The sequence below is a fragment of the Sminthopsis crassicaudata genome, chromosome 1 (assembly GCF_048593235.1).
Source record: "Sminthopsis crassicaudata isolate SCR6 chromosome 1, ASM4859323v1, whole genome shotgun sequence".
Taxonomy (NCBI): domain Eukaryota; kingdom Metazoa; phylum Chordata; class Mammalia; order Dasyuromorphia; family Dasyuridae; genus Sminthopsis; species Sminthopsis crassicaudata.
Genome location: NC_133617.1, coordinates 129,770,045 through 129,783,940, shown reverse-complemented (window position 1 = coordinate 129,783,940; position 13,896 = coordinate 129,770,045). Strand labels below are relative to the sequence as shown.

The 13,896-nt window shown below is 33.8% G+C and overlaps 1 protein-coding gene across 3 annotated transcripts in view; it reads left to right on the top strand.

Moving 5' to 3' along the window:
- The first annotated feature begins 638 nt into the window (after positions 1 to 638).
- The window catches only part of PKHD1L1 (PKHD1 like 1), a 168,776-nt gene continuing 155,518 nt past the window's right edge, over positions 639 to 13,896 (top strand). For 2 of the 3 annotated variants that reach the window (XM_074266929.1, XM_074266920.1), the window contains exons 1-3: positions 640 to 897; positions 3,340 to 3,429; positions 13,322 to 13,466. In XM_074266929.1, the coding sequence (XP_074123030.1) occupies positions 825 to 897; positions 3,340 to 3,429; positions 13,322 to 13,466 (308 nt within the window). In that variant the 5' untranslated portion in view covers positions 640 to 824. Of the gene's footprint in view, positions 898 to 3,339; positions 3,430 to 13,321; positions 13,467 to 13,896 lie in introns of all 3 variants that reach the window. The other variant, XM_074266936.1, reaches the window with a different exon arrangement.

The window sequence follows — 13,896 nt, the reverse complement described above, 5'->3', positions numbered from 1 at the left end:
TTCATCTTTCATAGGGATTAAGACATTTGCCCACATTTTTTAAAAGAATAGCAAGTTGTACAGTAATAGATTTGCAGTTTAATGTACAGTCATTTTTAAAAATTATACTACATTAATGAAATGCTTCTATTATTCCACAAATTAAAAATAAAATAAGTAAATAAAATTTTGAAAAGAGACTTGTCCGGCTCTGCATAGTATGTGTCAGAGGAGATTCAAAACCAGATTTTCCTGATTTATCTTTCTCTACTCACTACACTACTCTCTCTCTCTATCATTTTTTAATATTGCAAAAAAGTTATATGCGTATATAACGTATATAAACAGGTGCAATGGGTGTCTTCGATGTGTCAGATTAACCAGCAGAGCTAAAATAAATTTTCAGTTTCAAGGCCTAAAAATAAAAGAACGTGGACAGTTAAGGCAGAGAGTGAAGGAGAACTCAGCATAAATTAAGAACACCGGTACTTAGTGCTTCTGGTGCTGGGTAAGTCAGGAATGGACTGATAGCGTGTCAGGAACTGGGCTCTGTTTCCCCAGGGATCTGCAAAGCTTTGTTAATGCTTTGTTATCAGCATGGCAAGCTGTTTATTAGTGGTTGGGTTGAAAGCAAGTGGCTGGAACATAAATGGGGCGGGGACGGGCGGTTTGCGGATGTGTGCCAGTGTCGGAGAGGGTGTGAGAACATCCCAGTTAGTGTGCTTTAGGTACTAGGTGTGGAACTCGTTAGAGAACCGCTAGTTCAGCTGCCAGAGGCTGACAGGGAGCTCGGGGCGCAGACCCCAGCAGCGGCCCTAACATCAATTCGTAATAGCGAACCGATCATGAAGCACCAGAGTGTGGTTGCTACTTTGTACCTCTTGGCGCTGCTCCTCCGCTCATCGGAGCAAGGCACAGGTAATTCGGAGAGAATTGGGGTGGGCGCAGCCGCATGGTGGACATACTATAGCCACGACCCTCCTCCCTCTCCCCCTACTTCTCTCCCACCGTCATCCGGGCAAGAAACGGAAACTTTCCATCACCTATAATACTGCCAGAAAGAGAAGGAAGCTCGGAGTCCAAGGAAAACTCCGGGAGAAGTCAGAAAAATAGAAAAGAAAGCTTTGGCTGGGGATCTGGAGGGCAGTTGGGACATTAACTTGGTCACCAGCTTTGTAGGTGTCTGAGCAGTAACTACCGGAGAGGAATGAGTATGAGTGTGAAGCACGGGAGATGATGGATGTAGAGCTGGAAGAGACCTAAAGGCCACGTAGGAGAACTTCTGTATTTACAAGTAAACTTAGACCTATGAAGATTAAATGACTTGCCCAAGATAACACTGGGAGTAAGCATCAGAGGCAGAACTTGATCCCATTATCCTCTGACTTTAAAGCGCTTTCCCCAAAACTTCAGGCTCAAGTCAGAGACGGTTTATATTAGGTTTTTTTTTTTTAATTATTATTATTATTTATTTTTAGTAATTGATTTATTTAAAATTTCCCTCACTGTTTAACCTTAATTTAGTCAGAGCAACTGGGGAATTGTAGGTTTGGCTGGAATATTTGTACACTTCACACCTCCAAAAGTCCTCTTAAGGCACAACAAAGGTAAACTAGCAATAGCACTGGAGAGCAATGAGAAGGTATGTGTCAGTTACTATCAGGGCAGATTGCCTGGTGTCCTCAGACTGTTACCAGGGAGAGGTCTGGGAAGAGACTGATGATAAGAAATTGGAGTGAAGTGCAGGGCCAGATAACTGTAAAAGAATAAATTTGAGACACATTATGGGTCTAGATAAGATGTAGTCACAAGTACTAGGTTTCCTATCCTTGATTATACATTATCTGGAGAAATAAATATAGTTTAAACAGCTCCAGAGTTCTAAAGGAAAGGAGGAAGGAAAGTATAGCACATGGAGGGAGATAGGACTTTCAACCCAAATTAAAAGTCTTTTGGCTATTATTATTGAAAACTTTAATATAATATATATATATACATATATATATAGTAATGTGTTTATATAAAAGTGGTTTCTATATATCTATGTACATATATAATATATATACACATATGATATATACTTAAATATTTGTAGTCAATATAGCCTCTTAATATTAAACTACTTATAGTTTCTTTACTCTTTTATGTCCCATTTTCCAACCATTTAATACTTTTTATTTCATTTTCTTTCAGAATTTTGTAAAATTATCCCTATCTCTAAGTGATGATTTTGGTATAGTATTACAATAAGGACCTAGTACTGGTGACATTTTTACTTGATCTTCATATATTAAATTCTCATTTGCAAATTTAAAAAATGCTGTGTTTACTTTTATTAAACCTGTTGATTTTGTTGCTGTTGTTTTGTCTAATGACAGGTTTCTTCTAGATTTTTGATTTCTTTTACTTTCATTGGCAATGTCCATGATTTTTTTTCAGATCTGTTATCTAGCACATAGGTAAAATTTAGTACATACAAAACTTGGTAGATAAACAGCTTTATATTCAAGAAGACTTGTATTCAAATCCTATTTCTGAAATAATATTGTTCCATCTGAGTCACTTAAATTCTTGGAGTCTCTGACAACACTAAAGGACTAGAAGTTCATGCTGCATTTACTGGGTTATTTTTCCTTCACCAATGAAATTTCAGATATCCTCCAAAAAACAAATTAAATTAAAGCATATTCTCCCTTGAACACCTCAGATAAGATTTCTAACTGGAAAAAGATTCAAAGAGACTAACCTAATTCATTTTTGTGAAGCTCTGATTGTGTGTGTGTGTGTGTGTGTGTAAAATTTTAAACTTATTTATGCCTCTCTTCTGTAATGACCAAACACTTTACAGATGTTTGCCCAGACTTATCTTCATTATACAATAAATTATGTGAACGCAAAGTTGAACTCTAACTCTATCCTGATTTAACTGAAATCTCATAGTTAATTTTTCCATTTCCTACTCCAATACATGCTTATCCTTAAATTCTTCACATTTTTATGTTATGTTACATGATTGTAAGATACTTTGGCTAAGTGTCATGTGAAATTAAATATCATTTAATAATTGCTCTTTGCCAATTAAGAATAATAACGAAAAATTGTGTCTAATAGAATGTGAGAACAGGGACTGTTTTATTTGTCATTAGGTAATATTATTTATTAAGTCAAAATAAATTTCACATACATAGCAAATACTAATGAAACTGGAAATAATATTTACCTGGCTTTCAAGCCAGTTCTATAATCTCAGTGCTTCTTTATCTTAAATAACTGTAGTATGCAATGTAGGTGCCAGACTTTTGATTAATGATAGAAATTTAGTGCTTGATATTTTTACATTATCATTTGACTACCTTTCAGATGGCCATAAGACTATTTCTAAAGTCACAGAAATATTACCTAAATATGGCAGCATAAATGGAGCAACACGACTGACTATTAAAGGAGAAGGTATGTGTCCATTTTGTCTGTTAGTTTCTTATTTTAAGGCATTATGTATGCGAGTGTATTCCTTATGTATGGTTATTGCCATAAATGCAAATTAACACATAAATATACATTTATATCTGTATTCATTTTTATGATATATATTTAAATCATTTAAAATTTAGCCAGTGTATTTTTTTATCTTATTTAGAATATAAAATCCTTGAGGTCTGGTAGTATTTGTATCACTAGTACCTATTATAATGTGTGGACCATGACAAGTATTTAATTAATGCTTCTTGATTAGTTGATTAATTAAAAGTCAATTAATTGATTGACTGTTCTCTCTACCTGGCCAGAAAAGTAAAATTCCATTCTTTATCCTTTTGATCAACAACTTTCCAAGAATTCCTGGGAACTTACCCAAGTAAGTTCTTATTTTTAATTACTTGCTTGGATATAAGGCCTGGATCTGGATAAGTAAAGAGTTCATACTTATCGCTTCATTTGTAATGTGGGATTTTTTTCACGCCAAATAAAAATAATAATTTTGGTTTTTTGTTTGTTTGTTTGTTTTGGAGGTCAAGGGAGGGTTGAAAGAAAAAAGAGAAAAGGAATTTCCCCAAACTTCTCACCCTTTCTCTGTCATATCACCATGACTATCTAACCTCTTGAACCCCATTTTTTTTACTGAAGAACAAAGTCTTTTTTCCCCTTTTTTTGCACCCCTCATATTGAATGGTACAATACAAGCAAAATCCAGTAAAAATCTGCTTCATGAATAAGTGGTTCCAACAGCAGGTAGAAATGTGCTTTTCTTTCTTAACATTCCCTCCTCATTTTTTTCAATTCTGTACTCTCTGAAAGCTAAAATTAATATTATTCTGATCTGTAAAGGTGGTTTAGAAAAGAAAAAAAATAAAATTTAATAAAATATTCTATTTTATCTTTCTTTAATATTAATATAGAATCTGAATTATTCTAAGTTTTATCTTCATTTGCAGGGCACTTAGTTATTTAGTTACAAACACCACACATCAAAAACCAAATTAATTATCTTTCCCTCAAAACTCTCTCCCCTTTCTAACTTCCTTATTATTGTCAAGTACATCCTCCTTGTCTCTCAAGTTAAGCTTTGTCCTTTACTCTCTCCATATACAATCAGTTCCCAAGTTGATTTTACTTTCATAACATCTATCATATATGCCCTCTTTTCTCCTTCTAAAAATGTCATCATCCTAGTAAAAGCTCTCATTACTTTAAATTTGGACTATTGAAATAGCTTCTAGTTGTTCTCTCTGCCTCATCTCCTCCACTACAATCCTCTACTCAGCTATCATAAATGATCTTCTTAAATCCCTAAACTGATCATCACTCTCTTATTTGATAAACTCCAGCGGTTTCTTACTCCCTCCAGGATTAAATAGAAAGACCATTTTAAGGGTTTTCATAATCTAATTCATTCCTACTTTATGAATTCTTCTTCCATCTCATTCCTCTTTGCAAGACATTCCATTTTTCAACTCTGTATTTTCTCTGGCAGTTCTACATCCTTAAAAGTCTCTCCCTCTTCTTCCTTGGCATTCTTCAGAAATCAGATAAATCACACATTTTGTAAGCAGCCTTTCTTTCTAGATCTCTCTTAATGCTAGTGTGAACCCTTCATTTTTTTAATCTCCATTTTATCCAGTATAAGTCATTTGCACATAGTTGTTTGCATATTTCTGCCATGGTACTATGAGCTCCTTGAGGGCAGGGATTTTAAAAATGTTTTATCTTTTTTTGTATCCCTATAAAGACAGAAACAAAAAAGGAATAATTGAGATGTGGTCAGGAACTCTTATTTGCTTTCTTTTTATTCTTATCACATACCACAATGCCTGGCACATAGTAGCCATTTAATAAATTCTTATTAATTTGACTTGCCAGCAAGCATACTTCAGACTCACTGGTATAGATGATCCTCCCCTAAGGCAAATGACAGATCATCTATGTTTTTTTAACTGTGTGATTTTATTCCAGGGTAGTTTCCATAAAACCACCACAGAGGGTCTTCCTCAATGTCAGAGGCCTTACTCCAGTGTTCAACATTTCATGAGTGTAAATATAATGCAGTCTGTCCATCTGTAACCTCTCATTCTCACCAAGAAATAAATGTAAACTAGGTTCAAATTATTTTCAATAGTGTAAGTTAATGATTAAGTTAATAATTAAGTTAATTCAATAGTGTAAGTTAATGATTCTAATGATTCTAGTCTGAAGCAGTATGGGATATTTCTAGATTCTTTACTCTATTTCTTGTTCAGTTTTCCCTTCCCCATTTCTTGACCATTATATAGTATTCCTTTATTTTTATTAGGATTTAGTAATCAGAGAAAGCCATATTTGTTAAAGATACATTTTCAAAGTCTATCTGATTTTTAATTCTCTGAGAAATTCTTTTAGCTACTTCAAAGCTTTACTTTCTCTTCAAGCCTTAAAGACCTTTTCCCCTCCTTTCTCTCATCTCAAGTACTTTACTGAGAAAACTGAGATCATTCAATTTGAGCTCTCTTTCTTTCTTTCTCAAAAGATCTTCCCTACTATCTCTTCCTTTCTCCCAGTGTCTGACAATGAGATGGCTCTTCTCACCGAAACAAATACTTTTTTTGGACCTTGATCCTTCCATCTTCTCCAACTACAACAATAAAACTACAGTATGCATTTATTAAGTGATTATTTTATACTCAGAAATGTGCTCAATACTTGGAATAAAAAAAGAAAATAAAATAGCTCATGCTCTCATTTCAATCATTCTCTCTGTGTTTGTGTGTCTCTCTGTATCCCTCCTTCCCTTCTTTCTTTCCTCCCTCTCCCTCCCTCCATCCATCCATCCCTTCTTTTCTTCCCCTCTCCCTCTCCCTCTTCCTCCCTCCCTTCTTCCATTCCCCCCTCTCTCTTTCTCTTTTTCTTTGTCTCTCTCTCTCCTCCCCATTTGCTGGTTTTTAACCTATTGTCTTCAAACATCCTTAAAAATCCATTAAAGACCACTTGTTATCCACTCCCTTCAACTGTTTTCCTCTATTTCTCCCTTTCTCAACTAAATCCCAGAAAAAAATGAATCTAAAATTAATGTCTCTATTTTTTCTCCTTAAATTATTCATTCCTTTCAATATTTTGGCATGCTTCTTGACACTGACTTTAACATCTGATCACCCTCTCCTACCGGATACTTTCTCCCTGCCTTTTAGAGGTTTTCAAGTGGCACTGCAAATAGAACTTTTTGGAGTCAAGATCAAGTTCAAATCTGATCTCACAATTTTCCTAACTGTGTTATCCTGAACAGGACACTTAACTTGTTTTCTCAGCTCAAAAATGGGAAGGATAATACTACTTACCTCCCAAGGTTGTCATGAAAATCAAATAATATAACATTTGGTAAACACTTTACTAATCTTAAAAGCCAATATAAATGCCAGCTATTATTATTACTACTCTCTCATGGTTCTCCTCCTACCTGTCTAATAGTTTCTTTTACATGTCCTTTGATTCATCATCCATAATATGTCCATTAATTGTAAGCATTCTGCCAGTCTGTATTTTAATCTTTTTATTCTTTCTACATTCTTTCTCTTGCAACCTATTCAGAATTCATATGTTTAATTGTCACCTCTATGTAGATAATTTGCAGATTCATATATCCAGTTCTAGTCCCTTACTCCAGTTTCTGTCAGTTTTTGTTAATAATTTCATTTTTCATTTTCTATTGATTTTACTAACTCTTCCTCACTCCAAATATCCAGTCATTTGTCAGACCTTGTCATTTTTACCTCTATGTTGTTGACATCTCACCCATTCTCTTGATTAATACAGCTATAACCATAATTTAAGCCTTTATCATCTTTGACCTAGACTATTGCCACGCATCTGTATTTGGTATCCCTGCCTCAAGTCTCTCCATTCCAGGCCTCCTTATACATTACTGCTACAGGTTTTCTCAAGCACCATGATATGACCATGTCATTCTTCTCAATCAATTTTGTGACTGTCTATTGCTTCTAGGATAAAACACAAACTCCTCTGTTTAGCATTTAAAGACCTTTACCATCTGGCCCCAACCTATCTTTTCAGCCTCATTGAACATTCACTCCCCCTCCCACAATCTGAGATCTAGATGAACTGGTCTTCTTTTTTTTGTTCACATGTGACCTTCTATTTCCAAACTCCAACTGGGACCACTTACATTGCCTTCTCACTCCGCCTGCAAAGAATCCTTCTTTTCCCTTAAGATGCAACTCAAACATTATGGTCTTTGTGATACTTTTCTACCCTCTGAAACTATCTTATATTTAACTATCATATTTGATTCTTTATATATTTTATATTTGTTCCAAATACATATTTACATATATATATATATATGTACAAATATGTATATATATATATTTATTTACTTATTTTCTTTTCTGTTAGAATTTAAGTTACTTGAGAGTTAGAATTGTTCCATTATTTGTTTTTGTATCTCGAGAATCTAACACATGCTTAGAACAGTAAATAATAAATAATAAATGCTTTTTGACTGATGGTAAATTGCCAGTTGAAATAATGAACCTTGTGTTTAATTGTCATTTATCATTTAACAAAGTATCAACATTAAGGAACTAATGCCCTGGCAAAAATTACTCAACCATTCCTTGTCTGAATATGCCAAACTAATTCTGGACAACTCTCAATAGTCTGGGAACAAGATAGCTTTTATATCTAGTTTGACTTATTCTACCCTTTGGAAAATACTCTTTAAATATCTGCTGTGGATGTCATTGTCATCCTTGCTCTCACTGACATTTTCCTATAATAAAAACATAGGAATGAAACATCAATCATGTTGCTATCAAGAGACTGTGGTTTTCAGTACCTGGTTCCCGAAGAACCTTATACCTCAGAAATCTCAAAATAAAACTTTAGCTGTATCTTGCTCCTAGAGATCAACATATTTCTTCCTCTAATTCTTTTGGCTTTTGAGTTTGAGCCATAGTAGCTTCACATTTAATTCTATTTTTGGAATTTTACATTTTAGTGAAAGTTTTCTTTAGAAAAGTATACCATTCTATATTTCAATAAATTCTTTGAGATAAGCTATGTGAATAAAACAAAAATAACTTGAATAGTTTTCATTATTATTATCAACAGCAACAATAATAACAATAATAAAAGCTAATACTTACATACTTCTTACTACATGCCAGGAATTGTACTAAAGGCTTTACAGTTATCATATCATCTAATCTTTACAATAATCCTGGGAGATAGATATTATTATTATCCCCATTTTACAATTAAGGAAATTGAGGCAAATAGAGGTTAAGTGGCTTTATCACATATCTAGTAAGTATTTGAAGCTAGTATTGAACTAGTTTTCCTGACTTTCAGTCCAGGACTCTATCCAATGCTCTACTATATTAAGTTAAGTTAATAACTAAAATATCGGAAGAGCTTTATACATTTTATTGATTATGATGCAAGTTTTAATAGACTTTTTTCATTTTTCTATATGGTAGAAACAAATTAGTCCTTCCTTTTATAAAAATCTTCAAACTATTCCTGGTATGACAAAGTCCAAAGCCAATAATTGTTTCCCATGGAATTTAGAGTTTTTATTTCTTATTTTTGGAATAATTCCATTCATTGAAAGTTAGATTTCATGTTACTATGCCATTGATGAGATTTGCACCCACATAGAAAAGGAAATGAAAAAGTGTTTTCTTAGCAATAGCACAAGTAAAAGTTTCCATGCCCCAGTGAATTAGCAGAAATATTTTCATTTTTTTCAAACCCATTGTGAATGCTGAAGATAAGCAAAAACTGGTAAAAAGACAGCATTAGTAAAGTATGAGGCTTTTAAAAAACTCTTTTATTATGTAGCCAAATAATTTCACAGTAGAGATATCTCAGGTTCAAAACTACCAACTAAGACCAAGTACTAATGAATTAAATAGACATTTACTTTTAAGTATATCAGATTTAGACAAAAGACAGCATGTAAACTCCAAATTATTCCTTTCTTCAGGATAAAGAAAAATTTCAGATTTTCTGGACTTTGTCTTTTCTCACTCTACATTTCAGGCTTTTCACCCATATTAGCAGAGATCAGAATCACCTAGAAGATGCATTGAGTTACAAAATGATAAGAAAATAGTCAAGGAACATGGATGATCAAGCTCTGAATTGCCAGATTCCTATACCTGAAATAGACATCAATGTCTTATTGTAGGAATTTTTCAGTAAGCAAGTAATTTCAATTCTATTCAACAAATATTTATTTTCTCCCATCTCTGTTCTGCCTGGAATCTAATGGATAGAGCAATGAGATACAATGGAAAGAACAGTTAATTTAGAGTTGTGACAGATCAAGCTAAAATATTCACCTCCATTACCTAGTGTGGTACCTTGGAGTTTGCTCTCTGGGTATTCCCCCATTCCTGTGAAATCACAGTAAACACTTAAAACAAATAAATAACAAATAGATAGCTAGATAGACCAATCAATTAAGTAAAGCTTATATAAAACAATATTGTAAAGACAGCTAATTTCCTCTTGAAAACCTCCTTTTACTCTTCCTGATTTTCCTATCTTCATTAGTGATACATGCCACAATAGTAAACAAGGTGGAGTGGTTAACTTTTAAAGGCTAGAAGGCAGGTGCCAGCAGTTCTGACTAATAAACCAGTCTCTCTTACCAAATAGTGCTTAAAAGCATAGAATAAGGACTAGCTCATGAAGCTTTTGAAAGCTATAAACATCAGATTATTGTTAGAGCTTAAAGTCCTTTAAGAAGGCAGTACCGTATTATGATAGAGCTGTTATAAAATTTTAATTCTTTTTCAAGTCCATATCTTCCCTGATGCACTACAATAACTTTCTAATTGTTTCCTACTTAAAATATCTCCTTTTTCAATCTATTTTCCTAAATGGTTTTCAGAAAAGCTAATTCTGTGGTATGGTCCCATTTGTATGATGATTGCAAAAAAAAATATTTAGGCTGTAATGACTCAAGTGAAATAGTAGAAAGAGCTTTGGACTTTAAGTCAGGAAGATTTGAATTGGAATCCAGATTAGGAAACATCTGGGTGATTTATGGCCAAGTCACTTAATCTTTGTCTTAGTTTACTTTCTATAAAATGAGGATAATAATAGCACCTATCTCAAGAGTTGTGAGGATCAAATAGAAACACTATAAATATTATTTAATATTTAATATTATATTTGCTATAAATATTAGATATTATTATTACTGATTTCTACTTATATTTTCATAAGACCAAATAGACCTTCCCTGATAGATTCATAGAAGTTGATACAATCTGGGAGGGTACCTGTTGGAGGCTTCATCACAACCACATTCTTTTTTTTCTTTTCCTTTTTTTTCTGAGGCAGTTGGTGTTAAATGACTTGCTTAGGGTCACACAACTAGGAAATATTAAGTATATGAAGCTGGTTCTCCTGACTTCAAGGTTGGTGCTCTATCCACTGTGCCATTTAGCTGCCCCTACAACCACATTCTTTTTAGAATTTATATATTAAACGATTTTGCTCTTACTCCCTTTTATTACTATTTCTCTATTCTATCATATAGTTTCATTTATGATTTTTTGAAGTAAAGCTCTGGAAAATCAGGCTTTGAGAAAGTCCATTGGAATTCTAATGAACCTATTTGGCTATGTCTTAAACTCAAATTCTCTGGCTCTCATTAATTGGATAATAATAAGTCCCTACCCAAGCTTTATTTGACCATTTTCTTGGATTTTGATGGCTCAGAGTGAGTATAAATAGCAATTATTTCTCTTTTGGCCAGAAATCTCTCAGATTGATTTTTTTAACTTTTTTTTGCTTCATTTCTTACTTAGCTTTAAATCACTGAACCACTAAATAAATGGATATTGTCTCAGAAAAACTAAGACTTGAGTTAAGACCTTTGCTTAAAAAGACCAAAGATACCCCAGTGCATTTGGGCCATCTCCAGTTGTCCTGATCAATGTATTACCAATGAACTCATGACTCTGGAGGAGTGAGGCTAATTTCTTTGCATAGTTCTACTTCATTTAAATCCTATTCACTTATGAGTCAAAATGTCACCCTCCTAATGTCATAGGTCCTCTTTGAGGGCCTAGGAGGAAAAACAACAATTTCTTTCCCAGAGTTTTAGAACTAATTATCTAAGCAAATTTCCAATTTTTTTTTTACCAGCTAACTCTTCTTGTATTAATTTCTCTCTAGCTCTTCCTTGCCCTTCCCAAATCCTCTTTTTTTTTTCTGCTTGTTCCATTCACTGTGTGTCATTGATTCCCTATTTGGGGGTGGAGGTGGGATTTAAAAACTATTACATAACCAAACTCTTCCTCTTATATTTTCTCCATGTGCTAACTAAAAGTTGACAGTTCTGTAAAGGTAATGTATTCCTCACTACCTTCTGAAATAGTGGCAACCTCTTTAGGGTAGGTTCATTAAGAAGCTCTTGAACCCCAATTCTGGAAGATTATATTTCTTTGACTTGTGTACTTAATATGATACACTATAGGTAGATGGTCTTGTTGTTTGTTTATACCCATCAATATTTTTTTGCTATCTGCCTTGCCATGACTCTTCTGGACCAGAAAACAGGTCCGGAAGGAATTGACCTTTGCAGCTCTGGAACTCCCACCTTGGGCAACATAATGTCCTAACTAATGGGTGCTTCATATGACCTATCATTGTCTCAGAATTTTCCCTATGTACTAGCTGTTTCCTGAACTTTACACTCTATCCTTCCTGCATTTGAACAAGCCAACTCCCATGGCTGGAATTCATTCCTTTCTAATCTCCTTTCAGAAAGTTTCAAACCCCTCTTTTTTTTAATTGAGCCTCTCTTGTGTCAGGCTACCTCTGCTTCAGATTTGCCCCTTCCTCTTGTCTAACATCTTCTTTTGCTTCTTTTTCTTCTTTTTCTAAAAACTTCTATAATGTTCATGTTCCATACTTATATTCCATACTTTTCCTTACTAATTCCTAATATATCTTATTCAATTCCTGACCAAAAGGGTGGATGTAAACTAATCAGAACCAAACTGAGTGAAGAGCTTTCTGTGAAATCAATTGCCCTTGAATTCCTCATAAGCTGTGGAGGTGGAAGGACAGTGGCAAACTACCCTAATGTGGAGGAGATGGAACCTTAACAATAAATGATGGGAGAGTTAACAGAACTGGGTATTTCAAATATGTGGGATTAATGCTGAACATCCCACCTTTATTCCCCCATTCCTAACATGGCTGGAATACCCATCATACCTGAGGTTCTGACACTCTTGCTAGAGTTATCTTAAGTTTATCTCTATGGCTCTTCTGTGTTTCTCATCCTAGAATCTCAAGTTTGGCTTTAAGTCTTCTGTTGTGTGAGTTAAAATAAGCAATAAGATATCACAATGACTAGAACACTGGATCTGAAATGAGGGCCTGAGTTCCAATCCAACCTCAAATATTTACTGTCTGCCAGAGTTGTGAAAATCAAAGGAGATCTTCTTAACTACCTATTGACATTCTTGAGGACTTAACTCAGGAAACACCTCCTCCAAGTATCTCCCCAATAGAAATTTCTCCCTCTTAGAATTCTTCATCTGGATTTCTCTTTCCTATATCACATTCTATTTGGTATTAGTTGCACTTATTTGTGTACATGTTTAGTCCAATCTTCCACACTAGATTGTAAGCAACTTAAAATGAACTAATAACTATGTTCATTTACATCTTTGTACTCCTAGTAGCTAATACAAATCCTTATACATATTAAGTCCTTAATAAATATTTTGTTGAATTAAATCGGTATTGAATGAAAACTTGTTAGATACATGAAAATATGTTATTAATAATCAATAGTATTAATGAATCAGTTTTCTTTCTCTTTCAGGCTTTGCTCAGGCAAACCAGTTTAATTATGGAGTTGATAATGAGCTGTTGGGGAACAGTGTTCATTTTGTTTCTGCTTCTCGGTCAATTCCTTGTGATGTTGAAAAGGATGCTAGTCATTCAACTCATATAACCTGTTACACTAGGTATCTTTAGAAAAAAATTTAAATTCTTTTAAAATATCAACGTAGAAAACTCATATACATTATCATTTTTGTCAGTCTAAACTTCTGTGATATAATTGACATTATCATTGTTGTAATATCATTGTGATTATTTTTAAATATTGTGAAAATGCAGAATAGGAATTCTTAACTTAAGATCTATTACATTATTATTATTATTATTATTATTATTATTATTATTATTATTATTTGGCAAGGCATAGGGGTTAAATGACTTGCTCAGAGTCACACAGCAAGGAAATATTAAGTGTCTGAGGCAGGATTTCAACTCAGGTCAGGAGGACCCCCTGGACTCCAGGGCCAGTTCTTTATGCATTGTACCATCTAGCTGCCCCATGACCTTATTTTTAAAAATATTTTTGATAAAGTATTTTAATTGTTTTCTTTTGTT